Source organism: Poromitra crassiceps (genome assembly GCF_964638095.1).
Source record: "Poromitra crassiceps genome assembly, chromosome: 3".
In the NCBI taxonomy this organism is placed as follows: Eukaryota; Metazoa; Chordata; class Actinopteri; order Beryciformes; family Melamphaidae; genus Poromitra; species Poromitra crassiceps.
The window spans coordinates 29,286,671-29,314,639 of record NC_139625.1 but is presented as its reverse complement, the minus strand read 5'-3'; the positions used below and the strand labels follow the sequence as shown (position 1 = coordinate 29,314,639).

Sequence of the window (27,969 nt, the reverse complement as noted above, 5' to 3'; positions counted from 1 at the left end):
ATGTTGCAGCGTCCCAAGCCCACAGACTCCGAGGCGGACCTCCTCCGAGAGCAGGAGCAGTTTCTGAGCTCCGGAGCCCAGCCGAATGTCACTGTGGTCCGCCGGCCAGACAAGAGGAGGGGGCAGGCTGGAGGAGGAGGAGGTCAGAGGGATGTTGTCACTATAGCAGGTGAAGTATGAGTCTGTCTTCTATTCCTATCGACTCATTTAGTTGTGACATTTGAGATGTCTCACCAGAGCATTGGATTTATACTTGTACCTGTGATTTGTGATGTGGTTCTAGCTTCTAGTAGTAACCTGACTCCACCAGATGGGGCGGTATTGACTATTGAGTTCACAAATTCACTGTGAAACAAATGTGAACCAACCTCCATCCATCTGGCAGCGTCAGGTTAAGCTTCTAGTGTACTTTCTTAGAAAATTCAGGAACTGTATCTCATCCCATCAGTATTATATTTGTCCAAATCATGTCAGGACCAATCAGATTAGGGTCAAAATTATTTTAAATTCTTCCCAAAGTTTGTTGTAGTCAACATGAAGTACCAGTTGTGGGTTTGCCTTTCAATACAATTCTACTTTTGGGTAGGCAAGTGTAGGTTATCATTCACAGAACAGTATTTTGGTAGCTTTCAGATAACATTTTCTGATTAAATTAGTTTGAGCTGGTGCTACATATCATTATGTGACAATCTCCACCCCTCTGGCCATTTAAACAGGGCAAAAAAGAACACTGCAAAACAAGAAAACATGTTTAGAAATACTATTTGACCCAGGTCTGATAACAAGTCATTTTGATTAGAAATATAAGACATAGGCTAAGGCTACACACTAAGTGCATTATATTTTGAAAGAATGTCTCATGTCTAACAGCAACATGGACCTTATATCCTTAGGATGAATGAATGCAGAAACACAGTACATTATGCTCATCTGTTTTATTTGCTGTAGATCTCCCAGACGAACTCCCCACTCTGACGCCGGCCCCTCCTAAGAAGTCTCGCTTTAAAGCCAGCCGTGTTACCTTCGAAGGCGAGGATGCTGAGGAGAGGCTGGACAGACATGACACTCACATCAGTGCTGTTCTTTCCAGGATCGTTGTGAGTGTTTGTTGTAAAACGTATCTCATTATTATTGCAAGAATGGAAAGCACAAGGTCTGTATCAAACTAGTTGAGACAGAATATGCTGTATGTGTGTGATGTTTTGTTCTGCAGATCTTATCACTTAGTCAAAGTTTGCTGATTCCTTCAAACTTGTGCAAGCCTGAAGCTGGAGGAGTTATATGCATGATGTCCTACTCTGATTCATTGGTTTGGCTATAGACGGTTTTAACTTGACAACATAGACATCCTAAATTGCCCCTAGCTTAGTTACTTCCTGTTGCAGTGTTTGCTAATACAATAGCTGCCAGCAAATAAGCTAGGTTTCAAATAGTTCCCAGTAGCAACATAATTCCGTGAAAACCGTCTATATTAGAGCTAGATCTGCTCACAATTCACCACTAAGCCAAAATCCCAGAAGCTTTTATTGACCTTTTTACATTACTAGCTGGATACACAGTTTCAGTTGCTTTTTCATCGTTTCATCACCTGTGGGCTCTCTGTAACATTGTTTCTTTCTTTTCCAGGAGAGAGATACCAGCTCTACCCCAGTCTCTCTACCAGCATTCACAACCACTGCTTTCCCCAAAGTGCTGCACCGTTCAGAAACAGACAGCCAGGTGCAAACACACAGGATTGTTTCTATTTCTTTGAGATTTTTGTCCATTCCTGTTCAGTTGTTGGCTTTTATAGAGTCCTACATATAGTCCTATAGAGTCCTACAGAGTGTAAGAGATGGCTTTTATAGAGTCCTACAGAGTGTAAGAGATGGAAAGAAGGATCTGCACACCGAAAGAGCTCCTGTTTGAAGTTTTATTTGCGTGGCGTTTCGAGCACCAGCTCTTCCTCAAGACTGCTTCTATTTTTTTTCTATTTTTGTACTATTTTTCCTACAGAGTGTAAACCACCAGATTCTCATAGTGAACCTTGACTGTTTACAATGCAATGGATATTTAGGTCTTAAAGCTTTTCCCTTTGTACTTAAAAACAAAATTTGATATTTGAGTGCTACATCAAGCTCTTTTGTATTGTTACATCAATCTGAACACGGTGGTGAATTATTAGAATAATTCTGCATTCCATTATTACAAATAAGTAATAATGTCCTTCTGGCTTCCTGTGACCAGGTGCTGCTGTCTTCAGCTGGTGGGAAGAGAAGCATCTTTGCTTGTCAGATTGCGGCCCAGAGACTTAAGGAAGGCAAGACTTTATTGCACTGTGCACCTGATGCTGGTGGTCAGACACCTGGACCCAAAGGCCAGATCCTGCCTGCTGAGACTAGCATGGATACAGGTCAGTGTCATCCTACAAATTCCCACCATCATTGGAAACAAAAGTCTGTGATAAAATATCTTTTGAACTCCTTTCTCCTCCATCCTCTTTGTCACCACCCGCTCCCCTTCCCACATGGTTTCTGTCTTTCCTTTCTCTGTCTGCTGGCTCCTCTCCACCTCCCAGGGCCGAGCGCAGTCTCAGGCCCCAGGATGGTGTCTGGTCAGGGGCTGAGGGGCCCAGACAGCTCGGCTGAGACCATGAGGATCCACCAAGAGAACCAGACCAAACTCCAGGCCATGTCTCAGCTAGAGATACTAGAGGAGCAGAAGAAAGTATTGGCTCAGCTTGGTACGTATTACTGTTGTACAAATAAATTGAAAGTTATTGATGGAGCCATTTGTTCTCATCTTCCAACTGTCTAATATGTGTTGAAATGAAGGCATGACATATCACGGAATGTAGTCTCGTCTCATCTTATTAATTGTTGTTTTCAGTATCGCTGTAGCAGCACCTGTACTGAGTTAGTAGCTTGACCAGTACTCACTTTTTTCTTCTTTTTTCTTGGTGTGTGTTTGTTGCATCAGCTGTGCCTAATACGATTATTTCCACTTCCCAGATCCTAGACTAGTGGAGTTTGTTAGATCTCGCAAAGCCCAGAGTGTCCCACCCTCTACCTCCCCATCCGAACGGCTCCAGGATAACGGAGGCAGGGAAGCATGTCTTCCTAAAAACGGTCTCACCGAGTCAGTGTCCTCCAGCGCCGCTGGCCTGTATCAGGAACCCCTGGAAGTAGAGATGGAGAGAGAGGAAGATGACCAACTGCCACCTATGACAGGTGCGATAAATTCAAAATAGATTTCTGATACCCACTAACTTCTGAGTGGGTCCTGCTCTCTTCCACTGCTGTAGATATGAATGAATGAACGGCAGAGTTATGTGGATGATTAACTCATATGATTATTTCACCTCCTCACTCCCCTACGCCTGGTGAACCAGTAACCTTATTCCTCACACTGTACTATCAAATCATTAGATGCATGGTACATCAATATTGGAGTAGAATCCTACAAGTCGGTCTGGCTGTCAGAAGCAAAATGTAAAAGGACCCAGTGAGATTTTGGCAGCATTATAAACGAGACACAGCCTGCCCAGTCTGCCAGAAAGACCAACAAACCTGGGTGGCTGCCAACTTCCTTGTTTCCCAAGCTCCCTTTTTCTCTTCTCTCTCCATCACCTGGTAATTTCCTTCCTGGCCTCCAGATCCCTCTCTCCTCTCCCCCGTCTCTCTCTCCACTCTCTCTATTCCCCTGTTTCTCTCTCCACTCTCTCTCCCCCATCTCTCTCTCCACTCTCTCTCCCCGTCTCTCTCTCTCCACTCTCTCCCCCGTCTCTCTCTCCACTCTCCCCCGTCTCTCTTCACTCTCTCTCCACTCTCTCTCTCCCGTCTCTCTCCACTCTCTCGCCCGTCTCTCTCTCCACTCTCTCCCCTGTCTCTCTCTCCACTCTCCCGCGTCTCTCTCTCCACTCTCCACTGTCTCTCTCCACTCTCTCCCCCGTCTCTCTCTACACTCTTTCTCCCGTCTCCCTCTCTCCACTCTCTCCCCCGTCTCTCTCTCTCCACTGTCTCTCTCCACTCTCTCTCCCAGCTCTCTCTCCACTCTCTCTCTCCCCCGTCTCTCCCCTGTCTCTCTTGCTCTGCACTCTCTCTCCACTCTCTCTCCCCCGTCTCTCCTCTGTCTCCACTCTCTCTCCCCCATCTCTCTCTCTCCACTCTCTCTCTCCACTCTCTCCCCCGTCTCTCTCTCTCCACTCTCTCTTCCGGCTCTCTCTCCACTCTCTCTCCCCCGTCTCTCTCCCCTGTCTCTCTCGCTCTCCACTCTCTCTCCCCACTCTCTCCCCCATCTCTCTCTCCACTCTCTCTCTGCGTCTCTCTCTCTCCACTCTCTCTCTCCCCCGTCTCTGTCGTGCTCCACTCTCCCCCGTCTCTCTCACTCCACTCTCTCGCCCGTCTCTCTCTCCCCCGTCTCTCTCTCCACTGTCTCTCTCCACTGTCTCTGTCTCTCTCTCCCCCGTCTCTCTCCCCCGGCTCTCCACTCTCTCTCTACCCCGTCTCTCCACTGTCTCTCTCCACTCTCCCCCGTCTCCACTCTCCACTCTCTCGCCCGTCTCTCTCACTCTCCCATCCCCTAATTGCGTAACTATTAATGTGGTGTTGCAGAGAAGCGAGCGCTAAAGCTAAAGCCGATCATTGACATCACTTTGTCTCATTAGCAGGAAGGCCAGTCCGAGCCAGAAGTAGCCACTCTGGGTAATGGAGTTACTGCAGACCATGGAAAGTGAAAGTACATAGACAGGAGGCCAAGATCTTGCTCATCATTTAGACCATACATGGGCAACATACGGCCCGCGGGCCGTATGCGGCCCTCGGGCGCCCCCTGTGTGGCCCGCGATGGAATTGCACAAAAAAAAAAAAAAAAAAAAAAAATTTTTTTTTTTTTTTTTTTTTTTTTTACAGTGCACTTGAACGCAACATGCAATATACCCGCTGAATAAGTGTCCAAATGTTCATGTCATTCTGGGCAATACTCTTCTGTTATAGCATTTCAGTCTGAAATATGGAATATCTTTCAATAATATTTATGACTAAAAGGCTAAAAGTAATCTCATGTGTAAGAAATGACTGTTCTACATTGAAGTAGAAATTTAAATAATTAACTTGTTGGTTTGGGATTTATTTAGCTTCAAGAGTGCATTTTTGTTCTTGTGTGACCCTCAACACAGGCTTTGAGAATCCCGGGCCACTTACTGATACTTATGCTTAAATTAACCCACTCATATTCTGGTTTATTTCAAGAAAAACATTTCGGCTAGTGGAAATTCTAATTGGCTGGTAACTTTAAAATCTAGCAGCCATATTGGCAGGTGGTGAAAAAAGTTAATTTCAAGCCCTGCAGGGAGAGCAGGTGGTGACATAAGAGTGAGTGAGGAAAAGGATCAAATATTGGTGGTTAAGACTGAATAATGACATCACAATTGTTAATTTAAAATGAGTTATTCCTCTAAACCTGGCTTCAAATGCCCCAAATTTTTCGTGCTGGCGCCGTTCAGCCCTCAGCAAAATCTGGTAGCGAGGACATTTTTTTGTGGCCCTCTCTATCATCAAAGTTGCGCATCCATGGGTTACGGCATGACAATATTTGTTCGGCCCCCGGCAACAATCTGGGTTTCTCATGTGGCCCCCCATTAAAAATAGTTGCCCACCCCTGATTTAGACCAACCCAAAAACAATATTAATACAACTATTGTCACTGTGTTGTTGTGCTCAGAAATAATTGATCATCTCTCCTTGCTCTTTCAGAGAAAACATATCAGTGGCTTGAAAATGAGCAGACAGTCACACAGTGTCACAGCATCTACATCTCATTAAAAGGATCATACACTATTTCCACCACAATGGATTATACACACAGAGCAACAGTATAGTTCCACCACACTCACAGTTTGGTCAAGCTTGCTAGACTGTTTTTTTTGCCGGTTACATGAATGACAGTTGCCTTGAGTAATACGAAACACTCATACATTTTTATTCGGCTTGCCTCTCCCCCGTGTGTCTGAATGCAGAGGAGGAGCTGCCAGTGAAGCCTCAGAAGGACTGGGTCCACATGGACAAGCTGGAGCCAGAGAAGTTAGAGTGGACAAGAGACCTGCCTCCTCCCAGGAGGAGAGGAACCAAGAAGGTAGAGAGGGAGTAACTCCAATAGAATGATTAAGTACTCAAAAACTGTTCATTGGGCAAACTGTATTCATTGCTGTGGATTCAGTGGTGATATACTGGATTACATTTGACATTTTCTGCATTCAATTGACTTGACTTATCTGGAATGACAGTAGGCAATTTGGTACGGCTTAAGGGTCTTGCTTGTCTTGATTAGGGAGTGGACAAATGGATGTTGGACTTGTATCTATTGCTAGAATCTAACCTGTGACCTTTCAGTTTTGGGATAGTCTGTCTGACCCCCTGCTTGACAGACGGGTGAATAGTATGTGTGCTAGAAAGGATGAACATGGCTGAAGGTCTTTACATTGTGTTCATGAATCTTGGCTGATACAATATTTAGTTTTTGTGGATGAAAGCCTTAGTGACAAAGTGTGAGCTGAACTTGATTTGTGCCTCAACCAATCACATTCTGTGGGTCTGTGTTCTGATAGGCCATGCAGGCTCGTTTTGACTTTGCTGGCACCTTGATCCCGCCCACAGAGGATCTGCCCACCCACCTGGGTCTGCACCACCATGGGGATGAGCCTGAGGTCAGTATAGTCTCTCTCTAGTACTCCTTTCTGCTGCTTTCGTGTCTCAAACATGGTAAAAGACTAACAATATATTTGAAAAGAGTTTCCCCCTACACTTGGTTTAACTTTAAAATAGAGATTTAAAATACTGTCAGTGAACAAAACAACAACAAAAAGTAAGAAGGGAAATAAAAACATTAGAAAAGGCAATTGGTTGTTGCTAACTTTCAGGTCGCCGCACTATGTTATCAGGGAATACACAGGTACAAGGATCTTGTACAGGAGCCGTGGGGCAGACAGGCAGCAGGAAACACACTCAAAGGATGCGGACATGGAGTACACCATTACTGTAACTAGAAAACTAGGATAGAGACTCTGGAGTAAAATGCTTAGGGTTTGTAATAAATAACCTATTGCATGCAACAAAGCTCAGATGAAACTTTTGTGATCCCCATGGGGAACTAGAATATCAAAACATGTAATAAAAATAAAATAATTAAATGATAGAAAAGCAATAAAGTAGATCATAAATTATTGTGGGGTTTTGTAATATTCTGTCAGCAATTATGGGAAAGAAATTGACCACGAACATTTGTGTTTTTCTCTCAGGAAGAACAAACTGTCATGTATAAATATGAGCAGCAATATAACACAGTGAAAAGTAACACAGCTGCCAAGGCTAGCGAGGATTGCTGGAGATTAATTGCAGACCGTGTAAATGTATACGTAAAGATCACTGCTCTGTCATTAACGCACAGTGTTCATACTTTTAATTGATACAATATTGAGTCTGAGACTGAGTCATATTCACAAAGTCGGCCTCATGTTCCCCAGGGTGGCGGTGATGGTAGGTGCAATCTGTTGCATCAGTCAGTCTCGGGAATCCTATGAAAGAATTTCAGTGCACTTAACGCAACAATAAATGTAATTAATTATTGATTATTGATTGATAACGATAGTCAAACAAGTACAGGATAGTGGGTGTGCATGTTTGGAGTGCGTGAAACTACATTGACTTTAAGCTGAGAGAATTGCTGAACAGAATATTTAAGGTGATTAAAAAGGCCATGGAATCCACTGAGAATGGTGATGCAATTTTTCCAGAGACTTCATTGTTTTTTTTATGCATTTGGATCCAATAGCCTGAACATAGTCTCGCTGGCCAGCCTCCCCTCCCTTCCGTAAGAGGAGTCTCACGTTTTCAACAATCCAACTTGCAATTTTCAGCTTGTAGCAACGAGCTAGCGTCTAAGTTTCTGCCGTTAGCTTGCCAGCTAGTTAGCGTTGTTGTTTTCACTGCGGCGGCAGAGGACTATTTACAGCGACACACAGAGTAGGGATGGGCATCGAATTTCGAATTTTCGAATAATCGTTGTTATTATCAAGGTCGACTTTTATTATTGAAATTCGAAATTCGAAATTCGAAAAAAAAAAAAAAAAAAAAAAAAAATTTTTGAGTGAAATGTTGCATTGTCTCCCCTGATTCTAAGTATAGTCAAATCGCTATAAGCATTTTAAGCAAGGTTTATGGAAAAATGAATGGCGGATGAAATCCCATGAAGAGGGAGAGGGGGTGACTTTGGCACCCCTTTGGCACTCAGACCTGAGCCTACTAAATATTTAATGAACCACAACCACTCATGATTGTCAAAACTGTTTTTTATTTTCGAAAATGTCAATGTAAAAAAAATTAAAAATGTAAAAAAAAAAAAAAAAAAAAAAATTTTTTTTTTTTTTTACATTTTTTTTTTTTTTTTTTAAATTCGAATTAAATTCGAATTTGGCCAGCGAATTTCGAATAGTGTTTTTGCTAGAAATGCCCATCCCTAACACAGAGAGGAGGGAGCGGAAGCCACTATTGATTGACATGGTCGGAGCCAATGACAGAGCTTCTTAAGTGGGGAGCGAAAATCCAGCAGCGTCTGAAATCGACACTTCCAATGGGAGAGCAGCTGTTGAGCAGGGCTTATACCAGCAGTCTGTCTCCGTGCCGCGGCCAGACTCCTCTCACGGAAGGGAGGGGAGGGGGGCCAGCGAGACTAGCCTGAACATAACCAGCAGGTTAAGTGTGCAGCCTAAGTTACTATGTCCATGTGCCCCCAGAAAAGTGAGCCATTGCCATGAAAGCAAAAAGCCAGGGTTAAAGCCAAAGTTACCTCGCTAACTGACTAATCTTGCCTGGGTGCGACAGGCCCTGGTGACAGGTTTTTCAGTTAGTTCTGTCGTTGATGTTAACCTGGAGGATTTCTCCCCAGCTGGCAGGTTACTCCCTCCACGAGCTCTTCCTCCTGTCTCGGAGTCAGATCATCCAGCAGAGGAGTCTGTCCCTCAGCACTCTGGCCAGCATCCTCACAAAGGTACACAGCTATGCACACACAGACACATGTTTACGTAACACACAGAGACACCTGCATGTACAGTACTCGCTCACGTGGTTATTATTTGGGACTCTGCAGGCACGTGCCGGTGATTACGCATCAGTTTTGAGAGGCAGCGTGACGTCCACTCTGCTGGACGCTGGTCTGCTCTTCCTGCTACGCTTTGCGTTGGACGACAGCGTGGAAGGAGTGATGTCTGCGGCTGTGCACGCGCTCAGAGCCCTCCTGGTGTGCACAGAACACGAGGTAAGACGACTTTAAGCATTGCACCATGTTGGCAACACCTCCAATCCTCTTAATGTACGGTTGACTGTTAGGTTGAATGCGTTGTTGCATTAAACTATTAAACAAAATGATCCACAGCATTTTATGTAAATATCTGTTTTGCTATTCTCTTTTGATTCCCGTTTGATGAAAGCTTTTTGTCGTGTTGACCACATAATGATTCTACAGTGTGATTGGTGAACTGGTGCTTTTTGGACCTCTGTGAACACGGTCTGGTCCAGGGTTGTAACAACAACATGCACAGTGATCTGGATTGAACAAGATGGCTGACTAAACACATGAACGCTAAAACCTGCGTCCGCCTCGTTAATATGCTACACTTTTAAATTTGCTCTCCTAAACGTGGCAATGTCTGTTAGCTCTTTCCTGGGAAAAACAAATGTGTTATTTGAATGTGTCCAGCAGGTGAAGTAGCAGTTTGTAATAGAAAACAAACTCATGATCAGTGATCGCCACCATGGCAGAAAAGAGCAGAATCTACAGAACGTTTCACATTTGAACAGAAAATCCAAGGGGGGGAAATCACAATACTGGCATTGAGACACTATTTGATTGTCAAGTAATCTCTTGGAAGTGCAGTGCAGAAGCACTGCAGTAATTACTACTTGGCTCCAAAGATGTTGCCAATATAAATGATGAAGAAAAGAAAAAAGGATCTTGCGGATTTCTACTTCAATGGTAGAAGATTGGATGCACATCAAGCAAGAAGGCAATTACAAGATGCTGGCTTCTTAGAGAGCCTGCCACCATGAACCAATGGATAGATATTGTAAACAGCATGCAATATAGAACATGTGACAGAAAGAAAGAAAGAAAGAAAGAAAGAAAGAAAGAAAGAAAGAAAGAAAGAAAAAAAGAAGAGTACTGGACTAAATGGGACACATACCTGACTAACAAAGAGTCTGACAACTGAAACTATAGTAAATGCAAATGTGAAACGCAAAAGTGAGTGTTATAAAACAGAAAAAATAAAGTGTAAAAAAAAGGATGGATGCACATTGGTTACTTGTCACTGTCCCTCTGTAAGGACCGGGACCTAACATCTGGTCTCTCAGTGTCTTACCAGGTTTATCTCCCCTCTCCAGGAGTGTGTGGACAGCACCTTCTCCTGGTTCCGTGGCCTGGCCTCCTTCCCTCTACTGCCCTCCACTCAGGAAGAGGAAGACGAGGAGGACGAAGGGCTGGAGGAGTTCATGAAGATGACTGCCAAGGAGAAGGAGGAGAGGAAGACGGATCATGACGTGGCCAGCCAGGACGTGGTCAAGGTAACTCAGCAGCACATCTTCATGTAGAAGGGAAATAAATAATGGTTGACTGGTTCATTATTGGATCTCTGGTCTTGGGTTTCTCTCTGTTTCAGGGTCTGCTGAAGATGAAGCTGCTCCCCAGGCTGCGGTACATCCTTGAGGTGGTCCGGCCCTCGCCGCGGGTGGTGCAGGACGTCCTGGAGGTCCTGACCCGTATCGCTAGGCACTCCTCCACATCTGCCACTCAGGTAACAACAACACTTGTACCTCTTATTGTGCTACTCGCATCTTTTGCCTTGAACGATATTCAAGGGATTTATTGTATGTCACTCTTATGATCTATCATTCCTAATTGTCTATATTGCCAGCTGCTGGACTGTCCTCGCCTGATGGACACAGTGATGTCAGAGTTCCTTCCCACTTCCTGGACAATGCCGTCTTTGCCCCTCCCCCAGTCTGTTTATGGACTCCCATTGGCCAGCGCCATGAAGCTCATAAGGGTCTTGGCTACCTCTGGCAGACACGCCTGCGCCAGGCTGGTAGGTGCTGCTGTGGAGTCTGGCATGGGCAATGCCAGCTCAAGTGTTTGATTGGTTTATCTATACTCTAATTCCAGCAGTGTATGTATCTATGTATGTCTATGTATCTCCAGAACCGTTGTTTGGATCGACTTCAAACTTGGGGAGTGCGCTTAGGGGGACCTGACCAAGTGCAGTGCGAGAAAAATAAATAAAGAAATGCACCCACAGGGGGAGCTACATCGATATTTTACATTTTCATTGTGACATCATCAGTGATGCCAGGAGGGATGGGAACGGGCACTGACTATGAATGGGGGGAAGGGGAATGGGTAGGGGGGGTCGAATGGGGAGAAAGGGAGGTAGGGTACGGGCACGGATATTGCACTAGTTCTCTATTAATGAGAAATAATAATAATCAATTTGTTGGGTCCTACAAAATGCCATGTGTTTTTGAGCCACCTTATGTGCAACGGATGCAATAGTGAACACTGTGTATATTGATTTGCCAGTACATAGGACACACAAGTTCAACTGTGTCAACTGCAGTTCAACCTCTGGGATTCACTATTAACCGTTTTTGTGAGAAATATCCAATCAAATTCTTTCTACTCCTTGTTTTTATGCCTTTTTGTTAAGTACTTTGTAACCTCTAATTTTAAATAAATGCTATATAAGTGATGCTTATCATCACTATTTTTGTCTGTCTGTATGATTCCATTACTACAAGTATAAGTGTCAGTGTGTTGCTCCTCACTCTCCCCAGCTGAACTCTATGGGAGTGAGGGAGCGTCTGTCCCGCCTCCTGAGCACTGAACCCACTGAGCTGCTGCTGGAGCCCACCGAGGCCCTCAGGGTCCCTGCTGAGGCCTACAGACTGTGGGCTGTAGCTGCCAGCTACGGACAGGCCTGCAATTTATATGTGTAAATTATCTACCTAAAACATGTATACACACACACACACGCACACACAAACACATGCACATGCACATGCACACAAGCTACTATAAAATATCACAAACTCAAATTTTCAGTTTTGATATTACTGCAGAAAGCTGGAGACTTCTTTTTCAGTGGAATGAGCCTTTAAATGTAGAACATGTAGTACTTTGTACAGATCAACCTCACGCGAGAGAAACGCTTGGAAAGTGATATGGAGATAATTCATGTAGATAATTGTTTTATGAGACAGAATATTTTATAGTGTATGCATAGTGTGTTATAGTTTGTTTTTACACCACATGAAAAATTGTAACAGCTAAATATCTTCTCAGCGTGGGCACATTAGCAGAGTAAAGAGAAGAACTATCTCTTAGCTTCATTTGGAAGAAGTCTTTCTTGCCTTAGGGGGCTCTAATCAGTTTGTGTTACACACTAGTTTACTTAGTGATTCATGGAAAATGCTTTCAGCACAAACCACCATAGGATCACTATGCTACTTTACTAAAGCAACAGTTTGTATAATTAACATTTTGTATACAATCCTCTCCTCAACTTTTGGGTTTCTTCCCCCAGAGACCTGTATCCAGCTCTGGTGAAGGCGTTGCAGTCTGCGCACCGAGCACTGGGCCCCTCAGAGCCGCTGCTGCCCCTCCAGCTCCAGAGGGTCTCGGCCCTGCTCTCTCTGCTCACACAGGTCACACACACTGCTGGCTGCCACCAGGAGCTGCAGGCTGGCATGGTCAGGTAGGGATGAGTCAACATGGATGAGGATTGAATAGATGGTTCTTGTAGCAATGTGTTTGTTTAAAAAGCATAATATTATCCTCTCTACTTGTCACTACAGTTCCCAGGGTGCACAGTGCCCCCCTCCTCCTCCAGTGACATGGGGTCACGTGACTGGGCTGCAGGCCTCATTACTGGGGCAACTGAAGGGCTTAGTGAAGAGCCTTGATAACCCAGATGAGAAAGACAGCAGCCTGGCACTGATACCAGCCTACCTACTATACCTGGAGGCTTACTACCATCAGCTCTCTAGACAGGTACAGTACGACAAATATGTTAGTTCATTAGGGACTTTGACACATAACCATATAGAGCTCAACAGTGCCCGCCCACTTTTTCGCAGTTCTGGTTCCACCAGAGAATTCCCCATTCATTTTCTTCATAGACATTTTGAAAATTCCTTGTATAAAGAGTTTTAAGCCTGGAACCAAGAAAACCAGCCAGCAGATGAATCGTGAGTGACCATGAAACATTTCACTTAGAGCAACAACAACAACAAAAAAATAGAGGAAGGGGGGAAGAAAAGAAAAATCGAAATTATAATTACCCCCCTGTTTTTATTCTTGTTTTTGCTCCAAATGAAATCTTTCATGGTCACTGACAATCATCTGCTGGCTGGTTTTCTTGGTTCCAGGCTTATAACTCTTTATATAAGGAATTTTCAAAATGTCTATGAGAAAATGAATGGGGAATTCCCTTGTGGAACCAGAAGTGGGCGGTCACTGTTGAGCTCTATCGCAAATATCAAGTGATACTGTCATAACAAATCCGCTGTCAGCTGTCGAATTTAAGAAATCTGGCTTATCGCATAGATGCACACCGACATATATACGGTAGTTTAAATCTCCATTAGTGGCTAAGCTAAATTTGTGATTCAATAGCTGTGGGTAGTACAATTTAATTGAATGGTTGTTAATGGAGCAGAACAAGTACAAAATTCTAATAACTTGTACTCACTAATATGTAAATAATGTGAACCCCTCCCCTCTGACAGACCTGTTTCAGGCCAGTAGAGACTCTTCAGGAACTGGAGCTGCTGACGTCAGAGGTTCTCCTCCCAGTGCTATCCCACAATGCTGTGCAAAGCCTGATAAAGAACCTCAAGTGAGTGTGATTTATTATGAAGCACAGTGTAGCCAGTCAATTTGTAGTTTGTTTTGTAATTATGCCTTGTCATACTGTCACTTACTTAGGAATGGAAAGTTGCTGTTTTTTTAATCAAATGTAAATTATCTTAAATGTACTTTTAACAACACAAACTGGATTTACATCACTTTTTCCACCAACACTAGGTCTTCCTCGGTCGTGTGTAACTGGCAGTCTAGTCATCCAGGCACAGACTTCAGCCCTAGTCTTCCTAGTTTGACCTGCCCAGGATGGAGGGACCGCCCGGGGCTGGCTGCTCCCACCTCCCCCTTCCCTTTTCTGACGGGCCTGGCGCTCCTCCTGGATACACTCACAGGCATCCACAAAGGTCTCATCTGCAAAGTAGGTCTTCTTTAAGAAGCCTTCTTCATCATGCTAGGAACATTGCAAGCCAGATAGAAATATGCTGCCATCTTGTGTTGAGACACAAAAATCCCATAAAATGTATACAAATTTCCCCCTTTTCTGTGTCTGACTTTCTCCCTCACTCTCTAGTTCAGTGGTCTCCTCCTCTCAGAGCCTGTGATTGGCTACCTGCGTAGTTGCGGTCAGGCCATGCCCACCCTGTCTCACACCAGCGCGTGGCTCCTCCGTCACGAACACCACCTGATCTACCTGCTGCTCCGTCTGGCACACAGACTGGTAGGCCCCCTCCTAAATAAAACCCTAATTTAATAATCACCCCCTAAGATGCACAATATTGGATTTTTATTCATTTATTTGTTTGTTTGTTTGTTTATTGTTGTTTATTGTTTATTTATTTAATGTGGTTTATTATTTGTTATGCCGATATCCGATAGGCCTACCGATATTTTCTAACTAACTCCTTTGGCCGTTGCCGATAATACCGGCATATATTATATGCACTCGTTTTCTCCCCACCTAATTTCAGAGAACATCAAGTCTCTCCTGTAGTGGAATTCACACATTATTATACCTTCTCTTATCATGATGGCCCAGACCACTGACAGATGCAGACATAAATACAATGCTTTTCAAAATGTACACATTCACTTGGAAAAATAAGAAAACTACTTCAACTTAGATTATGTAAAACATGCCATTTCGTCAAGCATTTAGTCAAGCATCTGGGCAAAATTAAAGCGTCATTTTATCAGCCTCTCATATCGGCAGGAATGTTCGTTTCGGGCCGATGCCAATATTTCAGCCTTTATCAACCGATACCAATGATGTACCGATATCTAACTATGCTATCCCTATAGATATTATACAGTTCCTTCTTCCAAGCCTTGTTCCATTCAGCTTTTGTCCTATACTCAACATTATCTCATAATGAATGATCCCGGATCATTCATAGTTTTGAACTGAAGGAGATTTTAGTATCAGTAGGTACAGGTCAATGTGGTTTCCTTATCTGTCTGATCTTTGGATGGTTTTCCCAATAAGTTCCTTTCTCAGGTTGGGATAAAGTTTATTTCCCCATCCTCATGAGTCACGCCTGTTTATTGATTTCCACCCAGCGTCACCAGGCATGCATGCGTCGTTCTACCATCACCCAGCAATGTTTCTCTACCCTCTTTATCGCTCCTGTATACTCTCTCCTCCCTCCTCCTGTCTTTTTTCAGGTTCCCAATGAGCCAGAAGTGGCCAAGCACACCTCGTTGTACCACCAGGTGGCACTGGTCCTGCTGCCATGGCTACTACCAGGCAGCGAATACCTGGCCCATGAACTCCTCTCCACCATCATCTTCAGCAAGGACTTCATATCGTGAGTTTGTTTTAATGTTTTTGGGTTGAGACCTTTGGATAAAAAGAGAGCTAGGGCCGCACCACCATGGAGATTTCCAAATTGCATCAAGACTGTAACATCATATTGTGGTTTGCTGTGATACAGGCAGCTGGTAACAGCTGAATATAGTCCAGCAGTTTACTTACCCGTTTCGCCTAATGAACACTTCTGCTCCTCATAAACCAAAGAGCAAATATATTGAATGTTGCTGTAACTTCAGGAAAGAGGCATAACAATAATTGATAACAAAAAAAAGAAAAGAGGCTTAACAGAAGAGACAGCATAGTACATAGTTTTATGATGAGTTTCTTTCAGATTATGCAATATGTGAAAAACACAAAATGTGGTTCTAACCGTAATGAGCCCGTCTGCAAATTCTACGCCTTCTATTACCGCAGTACTGTAATAAAAAGTGGAATTATGTAATTGTTTGGCAAATCCACTTGGCTGCATACCGTCCCTGAAGTACATTGAGTACCATATGGATCTATGCATCAAACACAAAGCCCTGGATTATTGTACATGTATGTGTCATTGCCTCATTACGATGGATTGTAATTTTTGTTCATGGGCGTCTTATTCCATATGGAAAATAGAATTTTTTATCTGGTTCTCCCTAACTGCTACAATTTCCTGACTGATGCTTCCTCTTAGACTGTTTTCTGTGGTCTGGATCTAGTTTTGATGAAACAATGTAACACAGGTTTGGGAAAGTTTTATGACTTTAAAAGCCCCCTTCCAGTCTGTTTTTCTACCTGTTTAATGTCATAAAACTTCATATCCAAGGTTTCCCAAACTTTCCCAAACTTGTGTCACATCGTTGCATCAAAACTAGATCCAGACCACACCACAGAGTAACTAATTAAAGCCCCCCTCCAGTGTATTTGTCATTTTTAAGGTATTTGTCAGTTTTGATGCATGAAGAATGGCCAAAATATTTTAGTTAAGTTTAATGATCTTACAAGTCATTTGCATATCATAGCGTAAACGTGCTTTATAAATAAATTGTTACAATATTGCCTGATACATGGGGCCCTGGAGAGTACAGCAGGGAAGCAGACAATATGCGCTTTGTTGCCTTCTTATCCAGTGTTTTGAAGGTAAATCATAATTTACACAAATTACAATATATTCAAAGATTTCATGTCTTGCTTTTACCACCAGATTGGATCAAAAGAGCAGCTGACCTGTTTCCACCAAATCCCATTTTGTTTATTAGGCATAAGCTGACAGTGTGCTTGCTGTGTATTCACCTTATGTTCATACGCGGGGGTGGGCCAAATTCTTCCGGGTTGTGTTAACACTCCCGGCGGTCACCGCGCGAAATACAAAAGAACGTCAGAAGAAGAAAGTTGTTTTGATGCGGACAGTGCAGGGAGTAAAACAAAGAACGTAGCCTACTACTTTGAGCTTGGTACACAGCAAGCAAGCGGAGTATCCACTGTTAGTCAGGTCAGATAATGTTATCGTCGACAATGACGAGCACTTTCTTGTAAAACATACCTGGACTCCAACAAAGAAAGCTTCAGATGGTTTTCTCTCCTCCGAGCGCAGCGCGAGCCACTTATGAACGTATGAAGCCACTATAAGACCTGCAGACGTTAACGTAATTCCCTGGAATGTGAGAATTAACGAGCCAGTTACATGGCGTTGCATTCTTAGACATTGCCGTTATTTGGTATGTTACATACAATTGGCTAAATTATTAGTTAATTCAGAGTTAGATGATATTGGAGCAGCTCTTTTTCTTTTTTTTTGCCGGAAGTCGTGACACAACCACACAACCGGGTCAAATGGGCGTGGCTACATAAGGTGAATTATGACATTATTCACTTGATGTCTAATTATTTGTTTGCCTTGCAGAGAGGGCCGCAGCGGAGGACCTGAGGCTCTAGAGCTGGCGGAGCTGAAGCTCCATGAGGAACCGCACCACGCCTCTCCCTCCCTGCAGACTGTGGGCGGTCTCCTCAGGGAAGCCTGCGTCCAGCTCCCCTCCATCCGCGGCTGCTTCCTCACTCACCTGGCCTACCTCGAGACCTCCGTCCTGGTCTCGCGTGATGCCCATCTCGGCCGCAACCCCTGGATCAACTCCCAGCTCCTCCCGGAGCTCAGTGGCCCCGCTCTGCCCTCTGACTGGCCGTTCCTCCCGCTCGTCAGCCTGTATGAGCGGACAGGTGTGTCCGGCGATGGGCTGCAGGTGGAGGAGCTCCCTCAGGGGGCGCTGCAGGCGGTGACGCACTGTCTGCAGTGGCTGCTGCTACTGGAGGTCTGGAGGGAGGACGCGCTCAAGGTACATGGAGGACAGGAGATGCACGCAGGTTAAGCGGTAGGTTAGGCTGTAGATTGGCTAGATCAGTGGTTCTCAAATTGCAGTCCAGGGAACTGCAGGGGCCCTTGAGTGGGTTCCAGGGGGCCCCCAGCAAAAGGGGAATAATTTATTTTCACTTTAATTTGACCCTTGTGTCAATTTAGGGGTCCTTGATGTGAAAAGTTTGCTTACAACTGAGCTAGATTGTTTGCTTGTTATGCCTCCGCCGGCGATAGCCAGGCCAGCATTATGGTTTCGGGTTGTACGTCCGTCTGATGTTGGTTAATGCGATATCTGAGGAACGTCTTGATGGAATTTCATCAAATTTGTCTCAAACATCCACTTGGACTCAATGATGACCTTATTACATTTTGGTGGTCAAAGGTCAAAGTTCAAGGTCACTGTGACCACACAAATGCCATTTTCAAGCTCATTAACGCGATATCTCACTAACGCCTTGATGGAATTTCTTCGAATTTGCCTCAAAGTTCAAGGTGACTGTGACCTCACGAATGCCATTCTCTAGCTCGTTAATGCAATATCTCAGTAACGCCTTGACGGAATTTCTTCACATTTGGCTCAAACGTCAAAGTCTGGACAGACATGGATGTCGACTGCTCAACTGTTGGTATAGGCCTATATCCGCAGTGCAGTCGTTCTAGTTTTGTTTCTTGTTTTATATCAGTTGTTAAGGCTGAGGGTTGCTGGTAGAGTAGGTTAGTGGGGTAGGTTAGGCTGTAGAATAGTTAGATCAGTGGTTCTCAACCTTTTTACACCAAGTACCACCTCAGAAATGAACCACCATAGTATGAGAGGGAGGGAGTCCACGTACCACGTACCACAGGTTGAGAACCACTGAGTTAGATTGTTTGCCTCACTAACATCTGCTTTTGTCTATTCTGTTTTTCTTGCCTTCTTTTTTCTCTCTTCTCCCTCTTCTGCCATGCTTCCTTTATATAAGTTGTTCAGTTTCTGTTTATTGATAGTGTTTCATTAGATCTAGCTAGACTATTTTCTGTGAAGCCCTTTAGACCTGCCTGTGAATTTGGGCTATTATGGCTTGACTTGACTTGACTTGACAAAACCTCATTCTGATCTTCAAAAATATCTTCTCTCAACTGTATTTGTTATTCGACATCTGAAAACATTCTTTCATGTTGTAGGTGGTCCTCCCTGTAGCCAAGCTTGCCCGCCTGTCCTGTGTCTTCCTGTGTTCCAGTGACTTGTTCCTGGAGAGACCTGTCCAGAGGCTGGCCTGGGCTCTACTCCGACTGCTCACCAGGTTTGATCAAATATATCATGTTTAATTTTTCTTATTCTCTTGGGGCGTAACCTACAGTGAGCGAGAGAGAAGCAAACATATATTACATGGAGAGAAATGTTGACAGATCAAATCCGATAATAAATAATAAATATATATAATATAATAAATAAATAAATAAATAAATAAGATAGTTAAGAATCAAAGCTCTTCCGTATGCAGGCCCTCCAGACTGGACTCTTTGGACCTCGACATCCCTCCTCCAGGCCTGGCCTCCTTCCAGGACTTGTATTCTGCCCTTGTGGCCCAGTACGAGGCCGTGTCCTTTGGAGACCGGCTGTTTGGCTGCTGGGTCCTGTTGCCGCTGCAGCGGAGGTACAGCGCCACCATGAGGCTGGCTGTGTTTGGAGAACATGTGGGGATGCTGAGGTCTCTGGGGGTCACTCTGGAACAGGTATTGATGATGACGCTACGCTACCTTTTTTGATGATCATTAGTTGCATAAGATGAGATAAACAGTGCATTTTCGAGTGCAAATGTCTTTTATGGAGATGTTTCTGGAGTCATTTTTACTATGTTAGGAAGTCATGATTTGAGACTGCTTTTACCACTTAACAGATGCTTAGGATTTATTCAGTGTCTCCTGGTCTCTTTTCCTTACTCCCTTCATCTCTCGCTCCAAGCTGCCCATCCCTATTGAGCGATTCACCTCCCCCTCCGAAGACTCGCTCCCCCTCCTCCATCTATACTTCCGCTCCTTGGTGACGGGCACCCTGAAGCGCAGCTGGTGTCCCGTTCTGTATGTGGTCGCTCTGTCTCACCTCAACTCCTTCATCTTCTCTCAGCACGCTGCAGCACAGGTACGGCACAGAATGCCACACATAGTGCATGTAGTATGCACATAAAGAACTGAAAGGGAAATCTACTTTGGGACAGAAGTGAAATATGTCTTCTTTTTCAATCTCTCGTTCTGTATCTCACCAATGGGAAGCGCCACTCGGCATGACCAACCATGGAAGCTCCAATAACACCACCTCTGCCACCTGGCAGACTAATCATCTTTCAGATGACCGGGACGGACCGTCCCCTTATATAAAAGGTCGAGGAACCGTTCCAGTCATCTGAAAGATGATTGGTCTGCCGGTTGGCAGAGCTGGTGTTATTGGAGCTTCCATGGTTGGTCACGCCGAGGGGTGCTTCCCATTGGTGAGATACAGAAGGAGAAGTTAAGTAACCTCACGATTTCTGGAGAGTTCCCTCTTGATTGATTTATGAGCATGTCTCGCCCAAAGCTAAACAAGGAGACCAAGGCTCTCTTGATGATGTCTGCTGTGCTGATTTATGCCCTGTCTTGTCTGATTATGTCTTCATTGTGTTGTGAAGCCAAATGCAAATTTCCACACGACTTGTGGTAAATCCTTTTTTTAATAATATATAAATCTGTTCATTGAGGGAGTGAAGCAGTGACATTAGTATAGAGAGCGAAACAGATCTCCATTTTCTTTGAGAAAACAGCAACAACAAAGAAAGTAAAATATGACAAAAACAAAACAAAAAACAGCAAACAAAACTCTGCTTAGTGAAACCCCCCTCCCACCTAAATTGTCCCACCCTCCCCACCCACATTACATACCCTGGTAAGCTTCTGGGGAAACATCATCATCATTTTGTTTTCCATAGCACATCACAGTAATAGAATATATACAGTTAAACAGCCTGTTGCACATCATATCCACTCAGAGGAATCAACAATTAAATAAGCCCGCCAGTACACAAACATGACCAGAACCTCAAAACCAAACATTAAGTCCGGATAAACCAAACAATAGCAGCTCAGGAAGGGGTTTCCGTTTCACTTCTCAGGTAGTACTTTCAGATTTTCAAAAGATGTTATGAAAGGTTGCCACTTTGAATAAAAACTTTTGATTGACCCTCTTACCGTGAATTTGATGTTTTCAAGCTTAAGAAAAGATATACCGTCTTTTAGCCAGGTGGCCACAGACGGGGGAGTGGAAGACGACGGGCAAGAAGTGACATAAAAGCAATAATATCAGATTTATTCTGAGTTACTGTTAGGATCTCGTCTGGGATACCGAATATTGCGATTAAAGGGCAGGGTAGTAGTTCCATTTCGAGGACCTCAGACAGTGTCTCAAAAACAGATGACCAGTATTCGTTCAGTTGAGGACAGGACCAAAACATATGTGTCAAATTCGCTGGGGAGAAGGAACATATATATATCGGGTATATATCTGCTAATCTAGCTTTACTTAGATGAGCTCTATGCATGACTTTGAAGTGAATGAGCCCCAAACGTGCACATGATGAGGAGGTGTTGATTGTGGCAAATCCTGAATTTGCATTAAATTGGAGGCTGGCTTTGTAGATGGCACTCAGTGATTTTACAGGGATATGGGCACATTTTTTGATTTGAATGAGTGAGTCAGTGACATTTTCTGGGTCAAACATGAAGTAAAGTGTAAAGCTGGGGCATCCTGGTGGCTCACGTGGTAGCACGCGTCGTACACATGTCATCCACTCTCCCTCCCCACCTTTCCTTTGCTATGAGGGAAGAGTTTAAATTGGTTTAACTGTCTCAACTCATGGGAAATGGCCTGTGAATTCTCTTTAATGGTGGGATTTTAGATTCATTTCACATTTCAGGTTAACATCTCGGACATTTATCATCTTTTACACCCTTCAAGAACACCTTGCTTTAGGGCTAAAAAGTTGAAAACGTTGATATTTGCGGATGATGATTGGTCAAGTATACACAGCTGTAAACTGGAGTGCATTGATGGGACTTTTGATCATGAATCCCCTGTCCCTCTGCAGGAGGTTGAAGCGGCTCGACGCAGCATGCTGAGGAAGATCTACTACCTGACCGATGAGGTACTCGCATTGTTTTTCTGTTTTCCCAATCAGAATCTTCTTTATTTTATTTATTTATTTATTTTTATTTTGCATGATTTTTAGCGGGGGGGTCCTACTTCCTATCTGGAGGAAACCTCAGGGGAGCACGAGGACAACATGCAAACTCAGCACAGAAAGGCCCTTTTGATGAGCTCACCTGGGCAGTAGGCACTCAAGCGCAAATTATGCTCGAGCGAAATCGCCGGCGCTGAATGCGTCGAGGGGGTCGCCGCAGCTGGGCGTCCTATCGGCGCAGCTCGGCGTAGGGGGCGTGCAGCTCCTCGAAAATGGGAATCCGCGGCGTCAACTCCTTGTTGTGAGGAATGAGGAAATGCCATTTGCTTGTCCCTCATCTAGCAAAGCCTTCTGCAGGCTCACCGGACTGAGTTTTGAAATGGAGGGACAATAAAATGTGCCCCCACCGACATGATTGCAAGTTCTTGGTAAACGACACGATAACGTTTTTGGACGTGTTTTGGTTCAAGTATGCACAGTCTCGCTGTCGCCGCTCGGCGGCGGCAAGGCTCCAAGTCGAGGTTGTGCAGAACCTTGTCAGCGCCTTCAGGAAATGGGGATGGGGACACAACCTCAGCGCCCACAGCTCCCCAGGCGGGAATCAAACCCAGGACCTTCTTGCTGTGAGGCGACAGCGCTACCACTGTGCCACTGTGCTCATTTAATCTTCCCAAGAATCTTCTTTCCTCCATTATGTCAAGTTTCCGCTTTCTCTCTGTCTCTGACGTTATCCTCAGCACAGTATTTATTGATCCTATCCACTATTCCCTCGGCTCACATATCACTCTGACAACATTCTTTCCCCACACATCCCTTCAATGCCTCACTCAACTTCTGTCTGCTTCTCGTCTCGTTGACCACATGTCCGATTGAGGATATTTGAAGCCCTCAGACAAATAACCATATGAATTCATTTTGAAAGTTTTTGAACAGCGCCCGCAGCTGCAGTTACAGTCGATCCAAATTGGTTGGAGAGGGAATGTTGTGCATCCCATGAAGCCACACAACCTCGTCTCTCTGTAACACTGCAACATAAGCCACGCCCACTTTCAGACATGAGACAATATCCGTTGAATCGCGTCCGCACGTTCCCCGGAGTTACCCTTTCCTTTAAGAGCCATTGTTTCATATCATTTGTTTTCACACATGAGTAAATCTTCAGGAGTTCACTGCCTGTCTGAAAAGGGCTATAGATGGTTCTGGTTCTGAAAGCCACAGTATGTAACTATTTTACCATTAATGTAACAGCTTCTAAGTCATTTTGATGGCACACTGTCTCTAATGGCGAGAATGGCGCCTCTCAGACCAATAGCAGGTGGAGTTGTGGCTCTGTGGGTCTCTGGTCTCGCGCGAGCTGCGCAAGAACCCCAACTTGGCGACGGCTAGGGCTGTCCCTGACGCGTCGATTAGGCGACGTAATCGACTACGTAAATGCATTGGCCTGCATAACGTGCGTCAATGCGTCAGAATTAACTGAATGAAAGATCATTAGTACACTAGATAGCTCCATTCCAATATCAGATTTCAAAATAAAAGTTTTTAATGGCTTCTGTGTACGTTAGACTTGTAGACTTTTATTTCGGGAAAAATCTGACCGGAAGACATATTGTTGTCGGATTAGCGGAAGCAGCTAACGTAAGGTAGAGAAAGTGAAGTCGGCTCCGTCTATCACATGGATTTGTTATTCCAAACTGGTAGTGTGAAGTTGGCTCCGTCTATCACATGGATTTGTGGGACAGGACAAGCTACCAAACATTGTCCACGATCATCTAAAGTGTGGGAGTATTTTAGACCGAGACCCACGATGTGCTGCAATGTAATGTAACGTTGTAATGTGCAACAACAACAATGTAATGTAACGTTAAACTCCGCAAATTGGAAATGACATAAACATAACCTACCCAGAGCGCGTGTCCTGTTGATGGGCAACAGACAGCACCAAGTCAGTCCTGTTGTAACCATGCTTTTAATGCACTTTTTGATCACGCATATTGATTATCAACATGTGGAACGTGTTTGTTAGTGTAGGCTCTCAATTTATCTGTTGTCTGTTGTTAATGCCTGGGAGTGAGCGAGCGCAGGCATTAACAACAGATAAATCGAGAGCCTACATTAGTATAATGTTAGTCACTTACAGAGATGTAAACTAGTCACTAACTAGTCCTAAAATAGGAGGATTTTTGAGTGGTTTTATGTCTGACCTGGTATCTGTCACCTTTTTCACTACCAATGACTTTGCATCCCTGCACTTAATTAATGGAAGATAAATAATTTCAATTACTTTCCTTACCGCACATTAATGAAAAAACATGTATTTGCCAGTGATTATCTTAACTGCACACATTACTCCAGTTTAAACAATCTGTCAGCAATCCTTTTGAATTTGACGGCCACATTCCCATACTCAAAAACCAATGGGTGATGTCACTGTGACTCCGTCCATATTTTTATACGGTCTATGGCACAAACAGAAACAGTCAAATAAGGCTGCAAACTGAACGACGTACAAACAGGAAAGTTACGCTTGTTCACACCAAAAGCATCTCAGAAATATCGAGCAGGAGCCTTGCCATTCACACCAGAAGCACTCTGTTTTGCTCCACGCCTCGCTCTGTTTTGCCCCGCGCCGGTCACAACTTGCATTGACGACTTCATGCCTGGCTGCTCGTGGCTCGCGTGAAAAATAGACCAGGTGCCGAAATTATCGCTGCTGCACGAATGCAGCGTCGCTTGCTTCGGCAAAGCGAGGCAACGCGCTGCGGCCGGTGTGATCGATCTGAGGCGTTGCTTCAGCGTAGGATAGGCGTCTGGTGTGGTTGGGCTGTACTGTAAGTAGCATAGTTATCATCCTGTAATTACCAATTGTGGCAGCAGAGGCCGCTGTTGCTGCTGCTCAGATTTCTCCATGTTCGAACTTTAAAATGGCTTCATTTAAACCACCACTCCCTCCCCCTAACCTCTTCTGCTCCTCTCCTCCTCCACTTCCTATCTCTCTGCCTCATGTCCAGGTGTTGAGGAACCACCTGCTGCTGTTCCGTCTGCCCCAGCAGAGCTCGGAGCTGGGCTTTGATACATACCAGCAGTTGCCTCCCATCCGAGCCAAGTACCTGGAGAGCGTCCTGGGAGCTGAGGACAGCAGCGACCGCAAAGGTGACTGAGCGGGGGGGCAGATGGGAAGAGTGAATGTACAGAATGTACGCACACATTCATTCCAACTCCTCAGAGGTATCAGGTCTAAGTGAGCCTTTCTTGGACGGAGAACTAACATAGTACCAAGAGGATGAAAATGCTGATTCGCTGTGTGGCCTCTTTTACAAGAGGAACATAATGTTTGTAGTTCAGAGGTATAGTCGCAGCCCTGGGTCAAGTAGGATTTGCAAATAATTATTAGCACTTAATTTTAACCCGCTTCAGAAAGTTTCGACCATTTCAGGAAAACCTGAACTATCCTAATGAAGCAAGCATGACGGATCTGGTAAAACAAAAGTTTAAAACAAATTATTTAAGCATTTTTTGCAGATACTGTTTGGCCCCGGTCTGGTAACGCAACACAACACAACACAACACAACACAACACAACACAACACAACCACAACCACAACCACAACCACAACCAACTCAATTTATCTGTTGTCTGTTGTTAATGCCTGGGAGTGAGCGAGCGCAGGCATTAACAACAGATAAATCGAGAGCCTACATTAGTATAATGTTAGTCACTTACAGAGATGTAAACTAGTCACTAACTAGTCCTAAAATAGGAGGATTTTTGAGTGGTTTTATGTCTGACCTGGTATCTGTCACCTTTTTCACTACCAATGACTTTGCATCCCTGCACTTAATTAATGGAAGATAAATAATTTCAATTACTTTCCTTACCGCACATTAATGAAAAAACATGTATTTGCCAGTGATTATCTTAACTGCACACATTACTCCAGTTTAAACAATCTGTCAGCAATCCTTTTGAATTTGACGGCCACATTCCCATACTCAAAAACCAATGGGTGATGTCACTGTGACTCCGTCCATATTTTTATACGGTCTATGGCACAAACAGAAACAGTCAAATAAGGCTGCAAACTGAACGACGTACAAACAGGAAAGTTACGCTTGTTCACACCAAAAGCATCTCAGAAATATCGAGCAGGAGCCTTGCCATTCACACCAGAAGCACTCTGTTTTGCTCCACGCCTCGCTCTGTTTTGCCCCGCGCCGGTCACAACTTGCATTGACGACTTCATGCCTGGCTGCTCGTGGCTCGCGTGAAAAATAGACCAGGTGCCGAAATTATCGCTGCTGCACGAATGCAGCGTCGCTTGCTTCGGCAAAGCGAGGCAACGCGCTGCGGCCGGTGTGATCGATCTGAGGCGTTGCTTCAGCGTAGGATAGGCGTCTGGTGTGGTTGGGCTGTACTGTAAGTAGCATAGTTATCATCCTGTAATTACCAATTGTGGCAGCAGAGGCCGCTGTTGCTGCTGCTCAGATTTCTCCATGTTCGAACTTTAAAATGGCTTCATTTAAACCACCACTCCCTCCCCCTAACCTCTTCTGCTCCTCTCCTCCTCCACTTCCTATCTCTCTGCCTCATGTCCAGGTGTTGAGGAACCACCTGCTGCTGTTCCGTCTGCCCCAGCAGAGCTCGGAGCTGGGCTTTGATACATACCAGCAGTTGCCTCCCATCCGAGCCAAGTACCTGGAGAGCGTCCTGGGAGCTGAGGACAGCAGCGACCGCAAAGGTGACTGAGCGGGGGGGCAGATGGGAAGAGTGAATGTACAGAATGTACGCACACATTCATTCCAACTCCTCAGAGGTATCAGGTCTAAGTGAGCCTTTCTTGGACGGAGAACTAACATAGTACCAAGAGGATGAAAATGCTGATTCGCTGTGTGGCCTCTTTTACAAGAGGAACATAATGTTTGTAGTTCAGAGGTATAGTCGCAGCCCTGGGTCAAGTAGGATTTGCAAATAATTATTAGCACTTAATTTTAACCCGCTTCAGAAAGTTTCGACCATTTCAGGAAAACCTGAACTATCCTAATGAAGCAAGCATGACGGATCTGGTAAAACAAAAGTTTAAAACAAATTATTTAAGCATTTTTTGCAGATACTGTTTGGCCCCGGTCTGGTAACGCAACACAACACAACACAACACAACACAACACAACACAACACAACACAACACAACACAACCACAACCACAACCACAACCACAACCACAACCAACTCCACCTTTAAGAAGGCTCTGAAAGTAAAACTGCTCAAATCCTATTTGTAATGAGTATCTACACCCCTCTGATCATGGAACTGTTATTGTATTATGTATTATGTGGTATGTATGTTCTATGTGTTGTATTATTCGTTATGTGATCTGTGTGTTTTACATATGTATATTTGTCCGCTGATACCCTGTAGGCCTTTGTTATGAGATCAGGCTCCCTTCAAAAGCTTTAAATAGCTTCCTGGGAGACCTGGCAAACACTCACATTGTAAATCATCACCATGAAATGGTGATGATTATGAATGATGACGATGATAATAATGTACGGTGATGACGATGACGATGATGATATGTATGCGTGTGTGTGTGTGTGTGTGAATACATTTTTAATTTCATATCATTTCATTTCAACCCTTAACCTGTAAGGAAACAGAGAGGGATCTGATGTTTTTCCTTGTAATTATGAATAGTTGCTGGTTTGTGCTGAAATACAGACCAATGTGATTATCGGCATAGAGTAGCGAATGGCCTATTTGACAA

At 44.3% G+C, this 27,969-nt stretch overlaps 1 protein-coding gene across 1 annotated transcript; it reads left to right on the top strand.

The window, feature by feature from the left end:
* Positions 1-27,969, top strand: rpap1 (RNA polymerase II associated protein 1; the record flags this gene model as incomplete). Its single annotated transcript, XM_083632483.1, has 27 exons — positions 1-169; positions 949-1,097; positions 1,627-1,719; positions 2,227-2,392; positions 2,558-2,722; positions 2,991-3,209; positions 5,996-6,111; positions 6,584-6,682; positions 8,920-9,021; positions 9,121-9,288; positions 10,413-10,592; positions 10,688-10,822; positions 10,943-11,113; positions 11,859-12,016; positions 12,608-12,778; positions 12,879-13,074; positions 13,812-13,921; positions 14,110-14,305; positions 14,459-14,605; positions 15,550-15,692; positions 17,577-18,003; positions 19,185-19,303; positions 19,505-19,736; positions 19,966-20,142; positions 22,118-22,174; positions 25,219-25,360; positions 26,805-27,969. The coding sequence occupies 27 exons, from the start codon at positions 1-3 to the stop codon at positions 26,864-26,866; spliced, it is 4,269 nt and encodes a 1,422-aa protein (XP_083488609.1). The 3' UTR covers positions 26,867-27,969.